Source organism: Lynx canadensis, chromosome D1, assembly GCF_007474595.2.
Source record: "Lynx canadensis isolate LIC74 chromosome D1, mLynCan4.pri.v2, whole genome shotgun sequence".
Taxonomy (NCBI): Eukaryota; Metazoa; Chordata; class Mammalia; order Carnivora; family Felidae; genus Lynx; species Lynx canadensis.
Genome location: NC_044312.2, coordinates 87121136 through 87144854, shown reverse-complemented (window position 1 = coordinate 87144854; position 23719 = coordinate 87121136). Strand labels below are relative to the sequence as shown.

At 34.8% G+C, this 23719-nt stretch overlaps 1 protein-coding gene across 1 annotated transcript; it reads right to left on the bottom strand.

Moving 5' to 3' along the window:
* Positions 1–4200: 4200 nt before the first annotated feature.
* On the bottom strand, positions 4201–4548 carry LOC116738361 (orexin-like). Its single transcript, XM_032595084.1, has one exon. The coding sequence runs from the start codon at positions 4546–4548 to the stop codon at positions 4201–4203; it is 348 nt and encodes a 115-aa protein (XP_032450975.1).
* Between the last annotated feature and the right edge of the window lie 19171 nt (positions 4549–23719).

The following is a 23719-nucleotide window of genomic DNA, read 5'->3' as shown; positions in this document are numbered from 1 at the left end:
GATACAGAAATATTTGTTTGAGTCCCTACTTTAATTTCTTTTGGGTATATACTATGAAGTAGAATTGTTGGATCATATGGCAATAATATTTCTAGTTTTTTCAGGACCATCCATAATGTTTTCCACAGCAGCTGTACCATTTTAAATTCTCACAATTATGCCCAACGGTTCTAATTCCTCCCATTCTTGCCAGCACTTGTTGTTTCCTGTGTTTTGGTAATAGCCATCCTGATGGGTATGAGGTAGTATATTATTATGGTTTTGCTTTGCATTTCCTTAATAATTAGTGATGTTGAGCATATTTTCATGTGCTTTTGGCCATTCACATATTTTTTTTGAAGAAAGTCTATTCTTGTCTTTTGCCCATTTTGAATAGGGTTTGTTTTTTGTTGTTACGTTCTAGGAGTTCTCTATATATTTTGAATATTAATATCTTATCAGAAATATGATTTGCACATCCTTTCTTCCATGGGTTGCCTTTTTACTTTGTTAATAGTATCTTTTGATGCACAAGATTTTAAATTTTTCATGGAGTCCAATTTGTCTTTTTTGTGTGTGTTGCTTGTGCCTTTGGTATCATGTCCAAAAGATTTTGCCCTATGTTTTTTTCTAAGAGTTTTATGGTTTTAGGTCTTACATTTAGGTCTTTGATCCATTTTGAGTTAATTTTTATGTGCAGTGTTAGGTAAGGGTCCAACTCCATTCTTTTACATGTGTATATCCAGTTTTCCCAGCCCCATTGTCCTTTCCAAGACTAATAGTCATTTAACCATGTACATAAGGATTTATCTGTGGGCTCTTTATTCTCTTCTGTTGGTGGATGTGTCTGTCATTATGCCAGTACCACACTGTTTTGATTACTTGAGAATCCTAGAAAGTTTTAAAATCAGGAAGTTTGAGTGCCCCAGCTTTATTCTTTTCTGAGATTGACTATTTGGGGTCCCTTGAGATTTCATATGAATTTTAGAATGGATTTTTCCATTTCTGCAAACAATGTCATTTGGACTTTGGTAGGGGTTGCACTGAATCTGTAGATAACTTTGGGTAATATTGACATCTTCACAGTATGAAGTTTTCTTTTTTTTTTTTTTTTTTTAATTTTTTTAATGTTTGTTTATTTTTGAGACAGAGAGAGAGCATGAACGGGGGAGGGGCAGAGAGAGAGGGAGACACAGAATCGGAAGCAGGCTCCAGGCTCTGAGCCATCAGCCCAGAGCCCGACGCGGGGCTCGAACTCACGGACCGTGAGATCGTGACCTGAGCTGAAGTCGGACGCTTAACCGACTGAGCCACCCAGGCGCCCCTGAAGTTTTCTAATCCATGAGCATAGGATTTGTTTCCATATATTTGTGTCTTCTTTAGTTTCTTTCAGCAGTGTTTTGTAGCTTTCATTTTATAGATCTTTTATCTCTTTGTTAATTCCTAAGGGTTTTTTTGTTTGTTTGTTTGTTTTTTGGTGCTATTGTAAATGGAATTATTTTCTTAATTTTGTTTTCAGCTCATTTATTGTTAGTATATAGAAATATAAGTGATTTCTGTGTAACTTTGTCTCTTAGTAGGTTTTGCTAGTTTGCTAAACCCATTTATTCTAGCATTTCTTTTTGTGGAATCTTTAGGGTTTTCTATGTTTAAGATCATATCATCAGCAAACAGATAATTTTAATTTTTCCTTTCCAATTTGGATGTCTTTTATTTCTTTTTCTTGCCTCATTGCTTTGGCTAGGACTTACAGTACTGTGTTGAACATAGTTGTGAAAGCAGGCATCCTTGCCTTGTTCCTGATCTTAAAGGAAAAGCTCTCAGTCTTTCACCATTGAGTATGATGTTTGCTATGGGTTTTTCATATATAGCTTATGTTGAGGTCATTACCTTCTGTTCGTAGTTTGTTGACTGTTTTTATCATGAAAGGGTGTTCAGTTTTGTGATGGTCATGTGCTACCCCCTTCATTCTGTTAATGTGGTGTGTATTACATTGATTGATTTTCATATGTTGAACCATCCTTGTATCCCATGGATAAGTCACTTGGTCATGGTGTATGATCCTTTTAATATGCTGCTGAATTTGTTTTGCTAGTGTTTTGTTGAGAATTTTTGCATCAATGTTCATCAGGGATATTGGTCTGTAGTATTCTTGATGTGTCTTCATCTGGCTTTGGTATCAAGGTAAAACTGGTCTCAAAGCATGAGTTAGGAAGTGTTCCCTCCTATTCAAATTTTGGAAAAGTTAGAGAATTCCTGTTAGTTCTTTTTAAAATGTTTGATAGAACTCACTGTGAAGTTATTAAGTACAGAACTTTTATTTCTTGGGATATTTTTGATGACTGAGTCACTCTCCATACTAGTTAAAGGCCTATACAGATTTTTTCTTTGTTATTTGGTGTTGGTAGGTTTTGCATTTCTATGAATTGTCCATATTATCTAGGTTATCCACTTTCTTGGTATACAGTTCGCAGCACTCTCATACACCTGCCTAGTTCTCCAGAATCAATAATGATGTCCCCACTTTCATTTCTGATTTTAGTAATTTGAGTCTTTTCTTGGTCCATCTAGCTAAAGGCTTGTCAGTTTGATCTTTTCAAAGAACCAATTTTGGTTTTACTGCTTTTCTCTATTTCTCTATTCTTTTTTCTATTTATCTCTGCTCTGATGTTTATTATTTTCTTCCTTCCACTACCTTTGAGTTTAATTTGTTCTTTCTGTGTAGTTCCTCAAGGTATAAAGTTAGATTGTTGATTTGAGATCTTTCCTTTTTTTTTTAATGTAAACATTTATAGCTATAAATTTCCCTGTAAGCACTGATTTTGCTGCATCCCATAACTTTTGGTATGTTGCATTTTTGTTTTCATTCATCTGTAAATATTTTCTAATTTCCTTTGTGATCTTTTCTTTAATCCATTGGTTAAGAGTTTGTTGTTTAACTTCCACAAATTTACAGATTTTTCCAAGTTTCCTTCTTCTATTGATTTCTTCATCCCATTGTGGTCAGAGAAGACACTTTGCATGATATATATCTTTTCAAATGTGTTGAGACTTAATTTGTGGCCTAACGTATGATCAATCCTGGAAAATGTCCCATGTGCCCTTGAGAAGAATATGTATTCTGTTGTTTTGGGGTAGGGTGTTTTTTATATCTGTTAGCTCTAGTTGGATTACTCTGTTGTTTAAGTCCTCTATTCCTTTACTTCTGTCTGTTTGTCCTATCCATTATTGAGAATGTGTTATTGACATTTCCAACTATTATTGTAGAATTGTCTGTCTCTCCCTTCAATTCTGTCCATTTTTGCCTATTTTTATAGGTTTATCATTAGGTGTGTGTTTGTAATTGTTATATCTTCTTGTTGTATTGAAGCTTTTATGAATATATAATATCCTTTGTCTTTTGTCACCTTTTGAAAAATTTTTTAATTTTTTTTTTTTTTTTTTTTGAGAGAGAACGTGTGTGTGTGCATGGAGGAGGGGCAGAAAAAGAGGGGGACAGAGAATCCAAAGAGGGCTCTGTGCTGACAACAGTGAGCCGGATGTGGGGCTCTAACTCATGAACCATGAGATCATGACCTGGGCTGAAGTCAGAGGATTAACCCACTGAGCCACCCAGGCACCCCACCCTTTTTTGAAGTCTATTTTCCATTGTGTCTTTTTGTTTTGTTGTTTGGTTATTTGCTTGGAATATCTTTTTGCATACTTTTACTTGTAACCTGTTTGTGTCTTTGGATATAAAGTGAATCTCTTATAGTTGAGTTATGTTGTTTATTCATTCTGCCAATATTTGGTTTTTGATTGGAGAATTTAATCTATGTACATTTAAGTAATTCCTGATAAGGAGTGACTGCTTTCTTTCGTTTTGGTATTTGTTTTTTAATTGCCTTACCGCTTTTTTGTCCCTCATTTCTTGCATTACTGTTACCTTTTGTGTTTAGTTGTTTGTTGTAGTAAAACATTTAAATTTAATTCTCATTTCCTTTTGTGTATATTCTGTCGCTGTTTCTTTTTGATTACCATGGGAATTATAGTTAGCATCTATCATCAACATTCTAATTTGAATTTATATCAGCTTAACTTCAACAACATAAAAGAACTCTGCTTCTTTACAGCTCTATCCAGTTGTTGATACTACATCTTTATATATTGTGTGCCTCATAGCATAAATTAAAAACAATTTTTTTTTCACACTAACAGAGACTTGTCTTTTTTGCCCTTATTTTAGGGGCTGACACTGGGCAGGCAGCAGGAAGAGGGCAGGGCTAGGACGGGGCCTGAGCAAGGGCTCAGACCCCAGACTGCCCTGGGCACTACAGACAGGGCAGCTGCTGCGGGACAACTGTACCAGGGGCAGGGGTGCCCGGCTGGCTCTGTGCTTGCACAGCAGCCCTTGGTCAAGATGCTGGCTGCATGGTTACCATTGGCCTGCAGGAGGTGCAGCAGCTGGCCCTGAAGGTCCAGGGGCCCGACTGCCTCTTGCCCAGTGGTGTGGTTGCCCGCGCAGTGCAGCAGCTCCTGGAAGTGGCAGCTGGGTAGGGGCTGCGTGGCTGCATTGGATGACAGCAGCATGAGCCGAAGCAAGAACAGCAGCAGTGTCACCATAAATTAATAATCTTAAAAATGCATTCGTCACTTAAATTATGTAGAAAGCAAAGTGTGGACTTGCAAACCAAAGTTATAATAAAACTAGCTTTTTAAATTGCCCGTGTATTTACCTTTACTGAGATCTTTATTTCTTCTTATGCCTTTGACTTACTGTCTCCTGTCCATCCTTTCCCATTCCTAAGGGAGAGGTTCCATTATTGAGGACCTAAATTATATAGAGAGATGTCATTTTCAGAAATGTTTGGAACCCAGTATCTATAGTGGCTAATGAAATCCAGAAAACTTAATTGTCTGTTAGTAATCACCTTCTTATTTATCAGGAATGATAGATTTATCCCCACTGGATAAATCATACCCTAAATAATGTATTTTATTCTGACAAAATTCTAAACTTTCTTTGGAATTTGCATGTCCTTTTTGAGCTAAAGCAGTAAGTAGTTAAATGGAGTTAGTTTTAGAGCTCTTCTCATCTTTAGAATAATGAAAACTTGCCCATATATTGTATAAGAGTAGAGTTACAGAGAAATTTAACTTCCTTAAGCTTCTTCAGTAAACCCTTGAGGCATAGCTATCTAGATAAATTGTTGACTTTCCCAAGACAAAATAGTCACACCATCTTGATCTAAAGGGACACTATAGAAAGCAGAATGTGTATTTATAGTGGTAAAGTATGTAAAGTCGGGTAGCACTGAAGATAAAATAGTATTTGGGCTTAGTACTGCAAAGAATTGGGGCCACGGTTATTTTATTTATTTGTCTTGAACAGATCTTTATCTTCACCCTTTGAGTTTCTTGACTGGAAAACAACAATGTTCAAAGACTGGCATAAAGTGTGATTCATCCGTTCTCTATTAGGTTTTGGACTATTCATTTTAATTCTTAACTTCTGGTTTTAGAGATATTATGTAAAGTTAGGTGGAGGTTTGCTGCTAATATCAGTAAGACATTTTGCCCACAAAGAGTGCCACTTCATAGAGATCTTAATTTGGTTTGATCATGTCAAAGGTACCAGTAGTCAATATTCAAATATAGCTGTAATCTGATTACAAATAGAAAAATCCTCAGAGATCTAAAAAAAAAAAAAACAAAATCAGGCAAGAATTTAATTTTTCAATTCTAGTTTACATACTAGATTCCTTTCTCCGATGCTAATGGGTGTGGTGACATAAAGGAGAAAATAATATGTCTCACTTGAGAATCCAAGGATAACAGTTGTAGGCTAAAACAGTAGGGAATATCTCTGGATTATTAGAGATATTCACTATCTGAGTAGTTCATTGACTCTGAGGAAGAGATTATGTGATGATGGCAGGATTAATGGTATGAGTAAAATGTTTGCAAGGTTTCTTTTAATATTTAGAGAAATTTCTCTTTGCAAGTTTGAGGATAAAATGGGAAGTTGGATACATGATTTTCCCTCAGAGCAGTATCATTGATTTGTCCACTTGATTTTTTCCCCCTTCATTTTCTTAGCTAGTTCAGGAGAGTTTTTTCCCCAGTGGCCTTTCCGATTATAATAAATATCTACAAGTGTCTTTACCAAAAGGCTCACTCCTTCAGTGCTTGATGACTGAAGTGGGAACATTAAGCTGTTTTATCTGTAAGACTTCCAGTTCATTTTGCTTTTGTTGTAAGGCTTTTTGAACAGCTGGATTTGGAGATCTAGTGATGGGGCTATTTCCCATTCTAGTTTTGGTTGCGCATTAAATCTCCTATTTCCAGATTTAAGGCTGTTCACAAAAAAGTGAGGAGAAAGCTAGAGGTCACATGTACTTCAGAATGTACTCCTCAACGAACTGTCCCTGAGGTCTTCAATAAATTCTTTTCTTGCTTGCGGGAGTGCTTTAGAGTGTAAATTATTTTCACAGAAAACTGGCCAACAGCCTCTGAAAGATTTTGTCCAACATCTACAGCTTGTCTAAACCTATCTGGTTTCCTGTGCGGTTTGTGATTTCCTAAGCCATTCTTGGGATCTTCTCACTTTGCTTTTTCCATTCAATTTAGTTTTTCATTTGAGAATATGAATCATTGGTACACATCTGGGAACTGGCAGTATTATTTTTAAAATTTAGCCTGTAAGAATTAAAATATTTTTTTAATTTTAATTTTTTTTTTTTTTTTTTTTTTAGTAATCTCTATACCCAGTGTGGGGCCCAAACTCACGACCCCAAGGCTGAAGAGCTACTCAGATAGTGAATATCTCTAATAATCCAGAGATACTCCCTATTGTTTTAGCCTACAACTGTTACCCTTGGATTCTCAAGTGAGACATATTATTTTCTCCTGTAGGTCACCACTCCCATTAGCATTGGAGAAAGGAATCTAGTATGTAAACAGAAGTAACATGTTCTTCTGACTAAGCCGGCCAGGTGCCCCAATAATTAAAATATTTTAAAGTAATTGCTAACTTTAGAAAAAATAAAAAGCTGTGTTAGATAGAAATGTAATTATGGTATATTATATGGCTGAGCACTGAATAAAAATTGCACAGTCATGATAGTATAATTATTGAAAAGTGAAATCACAATTTTTAGTGACTGTTGGAAGAATAGAGGGAGCAGATGTTAGGTAATGGTTGTACAAGAAAGCTAAACTCCCACCTATCATAATAGGAAGTCAGTAGATAAAATTTTTAAGTAGATAAATCAACATATACTTAGAAACACGGAGTCAAATAACAGAAACATTTGAAGTGGTTCCCACTTTCAGATCTAATGGCTTTAAATTATGAGAATTATTCAGTAACATAGAAAAAGAAAGTTTGAAGTCATCTTGAATCTAAAGGACAGAACACAACTTCTATCAAAAAAGGAGGGAGAGAAGGAAAAAAAAGAAATGGAATCATATATGTGTATTTTTAAAAAATGCCCTGTAGTGGTTTTGGTTTTATAAAAAATTATTTTGGTGAATTTAAAGAATTATGTCGTCATGTGAACATTTGTGCCTAGATAATAAAATGGGTTTCTTTGGGAACTCTAAAGGATTATAGGCTAATTGTATACTATTAATTTTAATAACTTTTGATGAAAGGTATTTTCTTGAAGAAAGCTTTGGAGTCAGGCATGTTTAGAGTTGTTTAAACAATTTTATTTTTTTTTTTTAATTTTTTTTTCAACGTTTTTTTATTTATTTTTGGGACAGAGAGAGACAGAGCATGAACGGGGGAGGGGCAGAGAGAGAGGGAGACACAGAATCCGAAACAGGCTCCAGGCTCTGAGCCATCAGCCCAGAGCCTGACGCGGGGCTCGAACTCACGGACCGCGAGATCGTGACCTGGCTGAAGTCGGACGCTTAACCGACTGCGCCACCCAGGCGCCCCTAAACAATTTTAAATCAATGCGTTTTATCATGAAAAGCAACTGGAAGCAAAATTATTCTATGCTGATTCCATGACAGGTAAAAAATCATAGACTTGGATTAAAGTTGCATTTCAAGAGCATACAATAATACATACAATAAATATGTTTAATTTTTATTTAAATTGTGAACTCATTAAAAGTTAAAACTTTCAGTCGCTCAAATTTATGTTTTAACTTTTCATGATTTTTAAAATAGGAAACTCTTCAGAATCAAAAGGAAACATTAGCAAAGCAACACAAAGAAGCAATGGCAGCTTTTAAAAAGCAGGTAAAGGATAGACAAACACCAGTTTCAAATATTTCATCTCCTGTACTCCCATATGAATATTATGCTAAGTTCTGCATACTCACTGAAGACAAAAGAGTACTAATGGAAGCAGGAAATAAAGTCATTTTGAATCACAACCGACAATAAAGAGTAATGTAGTTAGAAAGAGCTAGTTAAGGAAACAAATTAGAAAATTGTTTTCTTTGGAGATATGTTTTCATCTGTCCTAAGTAAATTAGGTTAGTTTTTGTGTGCTCTTCCTTCTCTCCATTCTTCCCTTTCTCTTTGGTTAGAGTATCCTAGGATCTTACCTTTTTTGCTTTCTTCCTGTATCCAGGCCAGAAATAGAATGAGATGCACGTAGAGCGATGTGAAAGATGAGCAGATGTGACTATTATGCACCGAAATCTCCATAAATACTATCAGCATCTAAGAAAGAGCAGAGAAAAACATATACATACATATGTACATACATATGTATGTATGTATGTAAAAGATTTTTAAAAAATGAATAGCAACTCCTTCAGTTGTTTTGAGTTTTATAGTTCTACTACTTCAAATGTGCTCATGGAAAATATTCTCAGGAAGTGTTTTTCCTTATAGCCATTCTAGCATCACCATTTTCCCCCTTTTTCCTTCCCTCTCTTTTGTCTTTATTTAAGTGTGTGTGTGTGTTTAGAAAGAGAAATGCATAAAAAGAAATACATCCTGTATAAAGTAAGTCACTAGTTGACCAAAGTTATTTGTAATTCACACTGTAGTGTGGTTTTGTTTAAGCAGATGATAAACTTTCTTCCTTTTAGTCTGAGATGGCCTCACCAAAGTTATGGAAGTTTTATTTGAAGACTAAGCCAAATATACCACATAGTATTCTCTAGGAGAAGGCAAGTTTGTGTCTCTCTTACTTATCACAGGGGACTTTGGGCAAGATAAGAATATCCAGATATCTGAATGGTAGTTTAAAAGTGCTCTTGAGCTCTTTTTCTCCTATGTTTTTGTTTGTTTTTTCTCCTCTTCTCCCCTACCTACCACTCTCCATTTCTTGATTCTTGAATGAGCACTGTAAGGGATATGGAAAATGAGACGGAGAAATTCCAAGGAAAATTGTACTTCTTGACAGTCTTGCCTGGTATCCTTGTGTTGCTTGGGATATTTAATTAGTTTTCTTTGTCATGTTGACTTTGGTTCCTCTGTTTTAGAATATCCCTATTTATTTATTAGACTGCTACATGCATATTTTAAAAAATTTCAGAAAATATGTCAATGCCAATTCAAATGATAGTCATTTCATAAAAGTGTGCCTTCAGAAAATGTTGCATGTCATTATTTATGAGTAGATGGCAAAATATTGAAACATCGAAGAAAAAAAACTTCTGGAAGGAAAAACTAAATTTTCAAGGGTGATTGGTGTCTCTAATAAATTTGATTAAATTGTTCATTTCTTTTGGTGACTGGCTTTTTGCCCCCTTTTATATATTTCATTATTTTCTCATGTGTGAAAGTAGCACATTCACGTTGTATTAAGTTCAAACAATATAGATGTGTAAAATATTTTTGTAGTCTCGCTGACCAGTGTAAATCACTGTTAACTGTTTACTTACCTGTATTTTAATTTTTAAAATTGTTTATCAGTTGAAAATGAAGATGTGTGCCTTGGAAGAAGAAAAGGTACTTACTAATTTTTTAATAATTTAAACCATAGTTAAATGCATTCATTATTAGTTGTGCACCATAATGAAAAACATTAATAATAGACAAATGGAGAATGTTAATTGTTTGAAATCTTAGAAACGGAAAGACCCAAGGAACTCATGTTACCTGTTAGTTTACAGTTGATAATACTGAAACCTAGCAAGATTAAAGAACTTGCTGAAGCTCCCATTTTAAAGTGGCAGAGTTGAGACTAGAACCCATATCTCTTCAGCCTCCAAATTAATGCTCTTTATACTCTATTGCAATGTTTCTGTTAACCATATTTTTAGTGCTTTATCAATGTAATTACCTATTTAAAAAAATTAAAATGATTTTCATCTGGATGCAGACCAGATGCAACTGGAAAAGAAGATACAACCCTGAGCAATCCTAGAAATTCACCTGGCATTAAATATTTTCCCTACTTAATAGTTAATATATGTTTTTTATTATATCAATGAACATACTATTTATAAACACCTTTTAAAAAATTCTCCTATATCTTTATAAGACAAATATACTTGTATGTATCTTATTAATTAGGATATATTTATTCTAGCTATATGAATTAAATAATTATATAGTGTCCATAAATTCTCAGGAATGCTCTACTGATAAAATGATTTGTTATGACTTTTCATTTCATGATATTTGTCACCTTGTAAAGGCCTTATGGTAATTTCATGATATTTTGAAGTCATTAGAAATGTAAGTTTTGGTGCAGATCCAGGTTTAAAGCCTGCAAGGTGTTAAAGTAGAGGTTTTGGTTCTTGAGCTTTTGTATTTTCCCCATTAATAATATTTCATTTACACTGGAAAATACTGAAATATAGGTTTTTTTTTTTCTTAAAGGGAAAATATCAACTTGCTACAGAAATAAAAGAGAAAGAAATAGAAGGATTGAAAGAAACATTAAAAGCATTACAGGTAAAGTAACTGAGCATTGCTTTAAAAAATAGTTTGGTGGGGCGCCTGGGTGGCGCAGTCGGTTAAGCGTCCGACTTCAGCCAGGTCACGATCTCGCGGTCCGTGAGTTCGAGCCCCGCGTCGGGCTCTGGGCTGATGGCTCAGAGCCTGGAGCCTGTTTACGATTCTGTGTCCCCCTCTCTCTCTGCCCCTCACCCGTTCATGCTCTGTCTCTCTCTGTCCCAAAAATAAATAAACGTTGAAAAAAAAATTAAAAAAAAAATAGTTTGGTATTTTAGCATGGTATTAGTAAAATGTCCACTAAACATGTAAATTAGCAAAACAAAGCTGGTAAAAGTTCGTATACAATGGTAATTTTTTCCTGAAAGCCTTGAATTTCAAATTAGGATTTTTCCTCATCTTTTATTTTATAAAGAAATATTAGGGGCACCTGGGTGGCCCATGGGTTGAGTGTCTAACTCTTGATTTCTACTCAGATCATGATCCCAGCCGGGGCTGTGGGATTGAGCCCATGTCAGGCTCCATGCAAAGTGTGGAGCCTGCTTAAGCTCTCTCTCTCTCTCTCTCTCTCTCTCTCTCTCTCTCTCTCTCTCTCTTTCTCTCTCTTTCTCTCTCTTTCTCTCTCTTTCTCTCTCTCCCCCCATCCCCAGTTGTGTTTGCTCTCTCTCAAATAAAAATGTAAAAAATGACAAAGAAACATTAAAATAACTTCATTATTTCTTACTATAATATAATTAAATAGACGTGTGTTATTTTTAACACTCTGTAGATGAAAAAACCAAGTCAGGCCTATATATTAAAACTGATTACCTGTGGTCCTTAAAAGTTAAAATAAAATAGCATTAAGCAAGTCATCATTACTTTCTCAGTACTGTGCTTATTTTCTGCCAATACCGAGATGACAAAAACATCACATTTGCCTTTAGGTTGTTCACAGCCTCATACAGAATATAGATGATATCAACTGATGATAATCAACTCATCAATTATCAACTAATGATGATTCATTAAATATACTTATTGAAGGTGTACAGTGTGCCAAGCAGTGTTCTAAGCCCTGGAGATATAACAATGATAAAAAGGGACAAAAATTTTGCTTTTATGGAGTTTCCATTCTAGGGGGGAAAGATAAGCAATAAAATGAGAGACAAGGAAAAACGAAGATTGTTGGGGGAGAAAATACCTGGTTTTGAAGTATCACCCTATAGGGCACTTGTACCCCAGTGTTTATAGCAGCACTCTCAACAATAGCCAAATTATGCGAAGAGCCTAAATGTCCATCAACTGATGAATGGATAAAGAAATTGTGGTTTATATACACAATGGAGTACTACGTGGCAATGAGAAAGAATGAAATATGGCCCTTTGTAGCAACGTGGATGGAACTGGAGAGTGTGATGCTAAGTGAAATAAGCCATACAGAGAAAGACAGATACTATATGGTTTCACTCTTATGTGGATCCTGAGAAACTTAACAGAAACCCATGGGGGAGGGGAAGGAAAAAAAAAAAAAGAGGTTAGAGTGGAAGAGAGCCAAAGCATAAGAGACTCTTAAAAACTGAGAACCAACTGAGGGTTGATGGGGGGTGGGAGGGAGGGGAGGGTGGGCGATGGGTATCGAGGAGGGCACCTTTTGGGATGAGTGCTGGGTGTTGTATGGAAACCAGTTTGACAATAAACTTCATATATTGAAAAAAAGTATCACCTTATAGATAACATTAATTACAAAGAGTAAAATATGTTTTTATGATGGAAGGATCCTGATGGTCACTACCTTAATCAGGTAATTCACACCATAGTGTGGATTTGTTTAAACGTATGATACACTTTCTTTCTTTAGTTGATTAAGGTAGGACAAAGTTTCCCTTTTCTTCACATTCTCACAAACCTTGTTATCTCTTGTCTTTCTGATCATGCCATTCTAATAGGTGTAAGGTGATACCTCATTGGGTTTGACCTTGTATTTCCCTGATGAGTAGTGATGTTGAGTAACTTTTCATATATGTGTTGGCCATTTGTATGTAGTCTTCCTAGAAAAATCTTTCATGTCCTTAGCCTGTCTTTTAAATTGGTTTTGTTTTGTTGCTGGGGAGTGTACAAGCTCCTGATACATTGTGGATGTTAACCCCAGTCAGATACATGGTTTGCAAATGTTTCTCCCATTCTGTAGGTTGAGTTTTCAGTCTGTTGATTATTTCCTTTGATTGCAGAAGCTTTTTAGTTTCATGTAATTCCAGTAGTCTGTTTTTGCTTTTGTTGTTTGTGCTTTTGGTGTCATATTCAAAAAATCACTGCCGGGGTACCTGGGTGGCTCAGTCGGTTGGGCGTCCGACTTCGGCTCAGGTCATGATCTCGCGGTCCGTGAGTTCGAGCCCCGCATCGGGCTCTGGGCTGACAGCTCAGAGCCTGGAGCCTGTTTCGGATTCTGTGTCTCCCTCTCTCTCTGACCCTCCCCTGCTCATGCTCTGCCTCTCTCTGTCTCAAAAATAAATAAATGTTAAAAAAATTTTTTTTTAAAAATCACTGCCTAGACTAATGCCAAGAAGTTTTTCTCCTATGGTTTTTCTTCTGGTAGTTTTATGGTTTCAGGTCTTATGTTTAAGTCTTTAATCCATTTTGAGTTGATTTTTGTATATAGTATGAAATTTTGTATATGATGCAAGATAAGGGTCTGATTTCATTTTTCTGCAAGTGGATATCCAGTTTTTTCAGTACCATTTTTTGAAGAATATCTTTTCCCCATTATATATTCTTGGTACCCTTGTTGAAGATCAGTTAGCTGTAGTTGCATGGATTTCTATTCTCTCTATTCTGATCCATTAACCAGTATGTGTGTTTTTGTAGCAGTATCATACTGTTTGGATTACTATAACTTTGAAATGGATTTTGAAATCAGGAAGCATGATGCCTCTAGCTTTGTTCATCTTGCTCAGGATTGCTTCAGCTATGATTTTCTGGTTTTAGGGCCTTTCGTGGTTTGTATGAATTTTAGGATTATTCTTTGTAGAAATCAACGTTGTGATTTTGATGGGGATTCCATTGAATTGGTAGATCATTTTGGGTAATAGGGACATTTTAAATATTAATTCTTCTATCCATGAACATAGGATGTTTTTCTTCTTATCTGTCTTTTTAAATTTCTTTCATCAATGTTTTATAATATTCAGTGTACAAACATTTTACTTCTTTGGTTAAATTTATTCCTGAAAAAAATTTTAATTACTGTGAATGAGATAGTTTTCTTAATTTCCTTTTTGGATAGTTTGTTGTTTGTGTTAGAAATATGGCTGATTTTTGTATGTTGATTTTGTGTCCTACAACTTTACTGTATTAATTTATTCTAAGAGCGTTTTTGTTGAGTCTTTAGGGTTTTCTACATATCTGATCATGTCATCTTCAAATGAATAATTTCACTTCTTTCTGATTTGGATGCCTTTTATTTCTTTTTCTTGTCTAATTGCTCTAGCTAGGACTTCAGCACTGTTTTGAATAGAAGTAGTAAGAGTGAGCATCCATGCCTTATACTGAATTGATTATGATGTTTACTGTGGACTTTTTGTAGGCTTTTATTGTGTTTAGGTGTTACCTTGTGTACCTATTTTATTGAGAGTTTTTATCATGGATGGGTGTTAAATTTTGTCAAATGCATTTTCTATATCATATTGAGATGAACATGTGGATTTTTTTTTTATTTTGTTAATGTGATATATCACATTGAATGATTTGCATATGCTGGACCATCTGGCAGCTCAGGGATAAATCCCACTTGGTCATGGTGTATGAAACTTTAACATGCTGTTATTTGGTTTGCTAGAATTTTATTGAAGATTTTTGCATCTGTGTTCATCAGGTATATTGGCCTATAGTTTTCTTTTCTTGTGTTGTCTTTGACTTTGTTATAAGAGTGATGTGGACCTCATAAAATGAGTTAGGAAGTATTCCCTCCTTTTCTGTATTTCAGAAGAACTTAAGAAGGGTTGGTGTATTAATTCTTCAAATGTTTGGTAGAATTCATCCATGAAGCTATCTGGTTTGGGGATTTTCTTTCTTGGGAGATTTTTAATTACTGATTCAATTTCCTTCTTAGTTACCACTATATTTATGCTTTCTGTTTCCTCTTTCTTCAGTTTTGTTAGACTGTGTGTTTCTAAGAATTTATCCATTTCTTCTAGGTTATCCAGTTTGTTGATGTGTGGTTGTTTCTTTTTATTTATGAGTCATCCATTGTGATGTCTCCTTCCATTTCTGATTTTATTGATTTGGATCTTCTCTCTTTTTGTTTAATTTATCCTTCCAAAAGAATAACTCTTAGTTTGGTGATTTTTTTTCTGATTGTTTTTCTATTTATTATTTATTTCTGTTCTAATATGTATTATTTTCTTTTGCTGGTTTTGGGATTCTTGCTTTTTCTAGTTCTTTGAGATGTAAAATTAGATTGTTTATTTGAAATATTTCTTTTTTCAAGGTAGGCATTTATATTATAAAAACACCCATTAGTACTGCTTTTGCTGCATCCCATAAGTTTTGGTATGTTGTGTTATTGTTTTTGTGTATCTTAAGATACTTTTTAAATTCTCTCTCTTTTTTTTTTGACATGATTGTTCAAGAGTGTTTAGTTTCCACATAGTTGTCAATTTCCTGTTTGCTTACTGTTGTTGATTCTTGTTTCATTCCACTGTGGGTAGAAAAGATATTTGGTATGATTTTGATCTTCTTAAATTTGTTAAGACTTATTTTGTGACCCAACATGATCTATCCTGAGAATGTTTCATGTGTACTTGAGAAGAATGTATATTCTGCTGTAGGGTGAAAAGTTATGTGTATATCTGTTAGGTCTGTTTGACCCATAGTGAGGTTTAAGTCAACTGTTGCATGATAGATTTTCTGTCTGGATGTTCTGTACATTATTGTAAGTGAGGTAGTAAAGTCTCCTACTATTATTGTGTTTCTGTCAATTTCTCCCTTCAGGTCTGTTGATATTTGCTTTATGTATTTAGGTGCTCTGATGTTGAGTGCACATATAATTGTTACAGCTTCTTGTTGAATTGACTGATGATTTAGCATTATATAATGACCTTTTTTTGTCTCCAGAGACAGTTTTTGACTTAAAGTCTATTTTGTATGATGTAAATATAGCCACCCCTGCTTTATTTTTGGTTTCTGTCTGGTATCTCTTTCATCTCTGTACTGTCAGCTTATTAGTGTCCTTAAATCTAAAGTGAGTCTCTTGTAAGTAGTATAGTAGTCCCCCTTTATCTATGGAGGGTATGTTTCTAGACCCCCAGTGGAGTCCTGAAACCATGGAGAGTACTGAACCCTAAATATACAATGTTCTTTTTCTACACATAAATACCTATAATCAAGTAAATTAGGCACAGTAAGAGATTACCAAAAATAACTAATAATATAAAATAATTATAATAATATAAATGTTATGTGAATATGATTTCTTTCTTTCCCTTTTTTTCCCTCTCTCAAAATGTCTTCTTGTACTAAACTCACTTTTCTTGTGATGATGTGAGATGATAAAATGCCTATGGGATGAGATGAAGTGAGGTGAATGATGTGGGAATCAGTGACATAGTGTTGGGCTCCTATTAACCTTCTGATGACACATAAGAAGGGAATCATCTGCTCCCAACTGCATTTGACTGTGGGTAATGAAACCATGGGAAGTGAAATCACAGATAAGTGGGGACTGCCATATATCACTTGATCATGTTCATTTTTTGAAACCATTCAATCACTCTATGTCTTTTGGTTGGAAAGTTTAATCCATTGACATTTAAAGTAACTATTGCTAGGTGTAGAATTACTGATATCATTTTATAAATTGTTTTCTGTCTGTTTTGTAGTTGTTTTGTGTATCTCTTCTTTTCGTCTTCCTTTGTTATGTGATGTTTCTGTAGTGATTTTGATTTTTTTCTCTTTATCTTTTGTCTATATATTGTAGGTTTTTATTCTTATGCTTATATGAAGACTTACATAAAATATTTTGTAGTTATAGTTGCTTTAAGTTGGTAACAACTTTAATTGCATATGAAAACACTACACTTTGACTACCCCTGAACTTTGTGTTCTTATAGACCAGGGTTTGCTTCTTTTTATATTGTGTATTCATGAACAAATTTCAATTTTTGTAACTTTTATATAAGGGTTTTATAAGTACATATAATTTATGTACTAACATATCAGTCTTCAATTATTCTGTATTTGTCTATATGTTTACCTTTACAAATGAGAATTATTCTTCCATATGCTTTTGCATTACTGCTTGGCATGTTTTTGTTTCAATTTGAAGAACTTCCTTAAGTATTTTTTTTATAAGGCAGGTCAAGTGGTAACTGATTCCTTAGTCTGTTTGGGAAAGACTTTATCTTTCCTTCAGTTTTTAAGTGATAGTTTAAAAACTAGGTATAGTTTTCTTGCTAGGTATAATATTCTTGGTTGGCAGATTTTTGTTTTGGTACTTAGAATATATCCTCCCACTCTCTCCTGGCCTGTAAGGTTTCTGCTGAGAAGTCTATAGATAATCTTATTGGAGTTCCCTTAAATGTGACAAGTTGCTTTTCTCTTGCTACTGTCAGAATTCTCTCTTTGACCTAGACAACATGATTATAATGTGTCTTATTGTATTCTTCTTTGGGTTCATTGTATATAGTCCTCTGAGTCTCATGAATCGGGATCCATTTCCCTCCCAAGATTTGGGAAGTTTTCAGCCATTTTTTTTTAATGTTCTTATTTATTTTTGAGACAGAGACAGAGCATGAACGGGGGAGGGTCAGAGAGAGGGAGACACAGAATCTGAAGCAGGCTCCAGGCTCTGAGCTGTCAGCACAGAGCCCGATGCGGGACTCGAGCTCACAGATCGTGAGATCATGACCTGGGCCGAAGTCGGAAGCTCAACCAATAGCCACCCAGGTGCCCCAGCCATTATTTCTTTATATAAGCTTTCTGCCCCTTTCTCTTTTCTCCTTCTGGGACTCCAGTAATGCTTATATTGATTCCTTTGATGCTGTTTCGTAAATTTTGTTGGCTTTCTTCACCCTCTTTCAATTGGTTTTCTTCTCTGACTGAATAATTTCAAATGATGTCTTCAAGTTCAATGGTTCTTTCTTCTATTTGATTCAATGTGCCCTTGAAGCTCTCTGTTGCATTTTTTTTTTCATTTCATTAATTGCATTTTCCATCTCTACAATTTTTTTAGTTCTTTTAAAAATGATTTCTGTGTCTATTGAACTTCGTTTTATACATATATTTTCCTGATTTTGTGGAATTTTCTATCTATAGATTTTAAGTAAATTATTTTTTCCTATTAATGACTTATTACATGATCCTGTGGTAAGACACTTTGTCTTTCTGAGCCTCAATTTTCCTTCAGGTAAAATGAAGAAATTGAAATACATCAGAATTTCTCAAATAAGTTCGCTTCATGAACCAGTAGCATATCTACATTATTTACTCTGGATGTCAGGAATATGGAATTTTGGGAGAGGTATTCATTCATCCACCCAAAAGAGACATGAATAAGAGAGCATAGATAGAAGGTGGTAAAAGTTGGGTTGGGAGTAATGACCTGTCACGTTTTCAGGTCTATAGCTCTATGATGTCATGTTATTTCACTAAATTTTAAACTTACTGAATTTTATAAATTAGGATAGTAATTATTCCTACAGAACTGAGGGCATATTTAACACATAATGTATTATTTGTACTATTGGAAACACAATTTTATTAGGCCTTACCTAACCACAGTGACAAAAGGGAATTAAATTATAGTAATGTGTACATTTATCCATAAGGATTTCTTAGACATTTGGGTACTTTTATAGTTTGGAGAGTCATAAACTTACAGAGGTGTTGAAAATACAATACAAAGAACTTTTTTTTTTAATTATTTAAGAGTATTTTGCCAATCTAATACCCTTTTGCCCCCAAAACTGTAGTTTATCTGTCCTACAATCAAGGACATTCTTTTAAAAAACCCTGACAACATCATCAAAATCAGCAAGTTAACATTAACACATAACTATAATCTCTCAGGCCCCAGTAAGGTTTTACTAGTTGTCCTAATAATGTGTTTTATAGCAAAAAGATCTAGTTTAGAATCTTGTGTTGCATTTATTTGTCATACCTCTTTAATCTCTTCTATCTAGACTAGTTCCTCAGTCTTTGTGTGATTTTTATGACTTTGATACTCTTGAAGATTAAAGACCAGTTGTTTTGTAGAGTGTCCCTCCGTTTCTGTTTATAATGATGTTTCCTCATGATTAGATCAGTTATATATCTTTGGTGGTAATATACAAAGAAATGTTTTGTTCTTATAATTGAATCCTATCAGTTCATAATTTTAATTTCCCTATTGATGATGTTAACTTTGTTTATTTGTTTAAGGTAGTATCTGACAAATTTCCTCACTGGAAAGGTACTCTTTTCCTCTTTGTAATCAGTATTTCATAGGGAGGTACTTTGAAATTATGTAAATATTCTCTTTCTCACCAAACTTTTAATATATTCATTTATTTATATCAGTATAGACTCATAGTTTTTATTTTATTTAGTGGATTAAAATCTATGACTGTCATTTATTTCGTTGCTCAAATTACCCTTGATTTGGCTACTGGGAGTCTATAAAGCTGATTACTGAGTCTTTTGGATATGCCTTCATTCTTTCAGCATTTTCCTGCTTTTAGATAAAAACAAATATGCCAGGATCATTTTATAATTTATCTGACCTCACACTGGAATGAGCCATTTTTCCATTTTCTATGTTGCCATGGTTCCTTTTAGTGGAAAATAATATGTAGAAGCAAAGATCTGGGCACTATTACACTTGTTACTATTGATATGTCACTGCTTTCAGATTTTCTTGGTGGACAGAGATCTACGTATGTATTTACATACACACAGATATCATTTATATTTGTGTTTATTTATAACTTATAATGTTTATTTCTCTAACAACCTAGGTATATAAAAAAACATGAATTCACATTATCTCCAATTTTAATACAAAACCACAAGGTTAATTTTCATTTATTTTCTCCCTGTATGTGTACATTTATTTCCTCTTACAGTGAGAAATATGACATTCTTTATCCTTAACATATTTACTTGTTCAATAAACTACCCTGTGTAAACCAGTTTACCATTTTGCCGTGCCTTCCTTCCTAAATGAATGCCTTCTTTTCCCTACTTGGACTCTGACCCCTTGAGCTGGGTTGCCCTTTTTCAGTGTTGCCCTCCTCACCCTCCTCAGCTTTTTAAATTTTATTTTATTTTCATTCCAGCTTAGTTAACATAAAGTGTTATATTAGTTTCAGGGGTATAATATTGTTATTCATCCATCCTGTACATCACTCAGTGCTCTTTACAACAAGTGCACTTCTTAATCCCCATCACCTTTTTTGCCCATCTCTCCCTGCCCCCCCCCACCCCCGCATTTCCTCTCTGATAACCATCAGTTCTCTATAGTTAAGAGTCTGTTTCTTGGTTTCTTTCTCTCTCTATCTCTCTCTCTTTTGCCTTTACTTATTTGTTTTGTTTATTAAATTCCACATGATTGAAATCATATAGTATTTGTCTTCCTCTGACTGACTCATTTTGCTTAGCATTATACTCTAGCTCCATCCATGCCATTGCAAACAGCAAGATTTCATTTTTTTTTTTATGGTTGAATTATATCCCACTTACACATATATACAACACTTGGGTTGCTTTCATATCTTGGCTATTATATGTATCCCTTTGAATTAGTGTTTTTGTATTTTTTGGGTAAATACCCAGTAGTGTGATTGCTGGATCAAATAGTAGTTCTGTTTTTAACTTTTGAGGAACCTCCATACTATTTTCCACAGTGACCACACCAGTTTACATTCCCACCAATAGCGCATGAGTGTTCCTTTTTCGTCACATCCTCCCCAGCACTTGGTGTTTCTTGTGTTTTTGATTTTAGCCATTCTGACAGGTGTGAGTTGGTATCTCATTGTAATTTTGATTTGCATTTTCCTTATGATGAGTGATGGTGAGCATCTTTTCACGTGTCTGTTGGCTATCTAAATATCCTCCTTGGAGAAATGTCTGTTCATGTCTTCTTTCCATTTTTAAATTGGATTATTTGGTTTTTGGGTGTTTTATAAGTTCTTTTTATGTTTTGGATACTCACCCTTTATCAGATGTGTCATTTGCAAATATCTTCTCCCATTCTGTAGGTTGCCTTTTAGTTTTGTTGATTGTTTCCTTTGCTGTGCAGAATCTTTTTATTTTGATGTAGTTCTAACAGTTTGTTTTTGCTTTTGTTTCACTTGTCTCAGGAGACATATCTAGAAAAATGTTGCTATAGCTGATGTCAGAGACATTACTGCCTGTGGTCTCTTCTAGGATTTTTATGGCTTTAGGTCTCACATTTAAGTCTTTAATCCATTTTGAGTTTATTTTTGTATATTGGTGTAAGAAAGTGGTCCAGTTTTCTCAACACTGTTTGTTGAGGAGACTGTCCTTTTTCCATTGGGTATTCTTTCCTGCTTTGTTGAAGATTAATTGACCATGTAATTGTGGGTTTATTTCTGGGTTTTCTGTTATGTTTTTCTGATGTATGTGTCTGTTTTTATTCCAGTACCATACTGCTTTGATTACTACAGCTGTGTAATATAACTTGAAGTCCAGAATTGTGATACTCCCAGCTTTGCTCTTCTTTTTCAAAATTGCTTTGGCTATCAGGGTCTTTTGTGGTTCAATATAAATTTTAGAATTGTTCTACTTCTGTGAAAAATGATTATGTTATTTTGATAGGGTGGCATTAAATGTGTAGGTTGCTTTGGGTAGTATAGGTATTTTCACAATATTTGTTTTTCCAATTCATAATCGTGGAATGTCTTTCTGTTTATTTGTGTCATTTTGAATTCATTTATCAGTTCTAGTAGTTTTTTGGCAGAGTGTTTTGGGTTTTCTTTTATTTCTTTTTTTTTTCTTCAGTAATCTCTGCACCCAACATGGGGCTCTAACTTGTGACCCCGAGATCAAGAGTCGCATGGTCTTTGGACTGAGCCAGCCAGGTGCCCTTAGGGCTTTCTGTATATAGTATCATGTCATCTACATATAGTACCCTACTCAGCTTCTGATTCCTCACAATAGATTTCCCTCAGTTGGGATTGTCTTCCCCATTCAGGCCTGATACCATGTTCTGGACTGCTGCTACTACGACCTGTTCACCCCTTTCCCATGGATACCTACCTTGCCCTACTCTACCCCCATTGACTTAGGACTGAATTGTTCAGGAAAAGGGGAAAGGTTAAATACTTTTTAACATAATTTTGAGGGACTTTATTCCCAAGTAACATAAAGCCAGTTAATGGAAAATTAATGGGAAAATAAGGTGTGCTGTAAAGAAAGGTACTTTACAGTCAGTTTTTCATGATATTTTCTATAAAGTAAGGGATAACTATAATAGCAAAACATTTGTACTCTGTCTTTGAAATTGGCTTCTGTAGTTAATAATTAGTGTCAGTATAATTCCTGTATTAGAAAGGTGTCTGTATCTGATACTATAATCCAGTTCAGTGTAATTTAAAAAAAACTATTTTTAATGTTTATTTATTCTTGAGAGAGAGAGAGAGAGACAGAGCACAAGCGGGGGAAGGGCAGAGAGAGGGAGACACAGAATCTGAAGCAGGCTCCAGGCTCCGAGCTGTCAGCACAGACGGAGCCTGATGCGGGGCTCGAACTTGCAAACTGTGAGATCATGACCTGGGCTGAGGTTGGATGCTTAACTGGCTGAGCCACCCAGGCGCCCCCAATTCAGTGTAATTTTAACATGAAAAAAAAATCATATATATATGTAGCCTGCATAAAAAGATTTCATGTCAGCCTAATTATATTGCTTTCAAATTCTACTTATGTTTCATTGGAACACAACTATGTGGTAGCTTTTTAAGGTGGAAAGTGCTCTAGAAATGTTGATAAAATAGAGCTATGAATCATGATTCAGAAAGAATTAATGTTTGAAGAATAGTGACCAGAAAGAATTTTGTAAATTTGCTCTAGATGTATGGCTTTTATCTTTAACAGATGGTAGCTGTGTTAGGGTTCTTCAGTGAAACAGAGCCAATAGCATATATATATTGGGAGAAATTTATTATGAGGAATTGAGTCACCCAATTATGGAAGCAGAGAATTGCGATAGTCTAATGATTCCATTGCTTCAAATGCTGATCTCATCCAGAAACACCCTCACAGATACACTCAGAAATAGTCTTTTGTTTCAGTTAAGTTGCCATATAAAATTATCACATTAGCAGATACGAAATTCAGGGTTAGAGTGAAAGTGTTTCTCTCTTATCTTTCCAGATGACTTCTATCCTTTTACTTTTCTTTTGTCGGAATGCCTTAAAAAATACTCTGATCTCATCCCATCTCATGTCTTTCAAATGGGACGTATGTTCAAGACTTTCAAATATGTATCTCCAGCCTAGATTGACATGAAACATGGTATGTTCAAAATCATAAACATGATTTTTTTGTTTTAGAAAATATTCCCCTACCAGGGTGCCTGGGTAGCTCAGTCAGTTAAGCATCCAGCTTCGGCTCAGGTCATGATCTCCCTGTCTGTGAGTTCAAGCCCCATATCAGGTTCTGTGCTGACAGCTCAGAGCCTGGAGCCTGCTTTGGATTTTGTGTCTCCTCTCCCTCTGCCCCTCCCCTGCTCGCATTCTCTATCTAAAAATAAACATTTAAAAATAAATAAATAAATGATAGAAAATATTCCACTCCTAAAAACTAACTTCTTTGTCTTTTCTTTCCTTAGTAATTATGTCTCCTTTTTTTTTTTTTTTTTTTTTTTTTTTTTCATTTTTGAGAGAGACAGAGACAGAATACGAGTGGGTTAGGGGCG

Bases quoted from the DNA above. Each gene is read 5' to 3' on its own strand.
- LOC116738361 (XM_032595084.1), bottom strand. From the start codon at position 4,548: ATGCTGCTGTCATCCAATGCAGCCACGCAGCCCCTACCCAGCTGCCAC.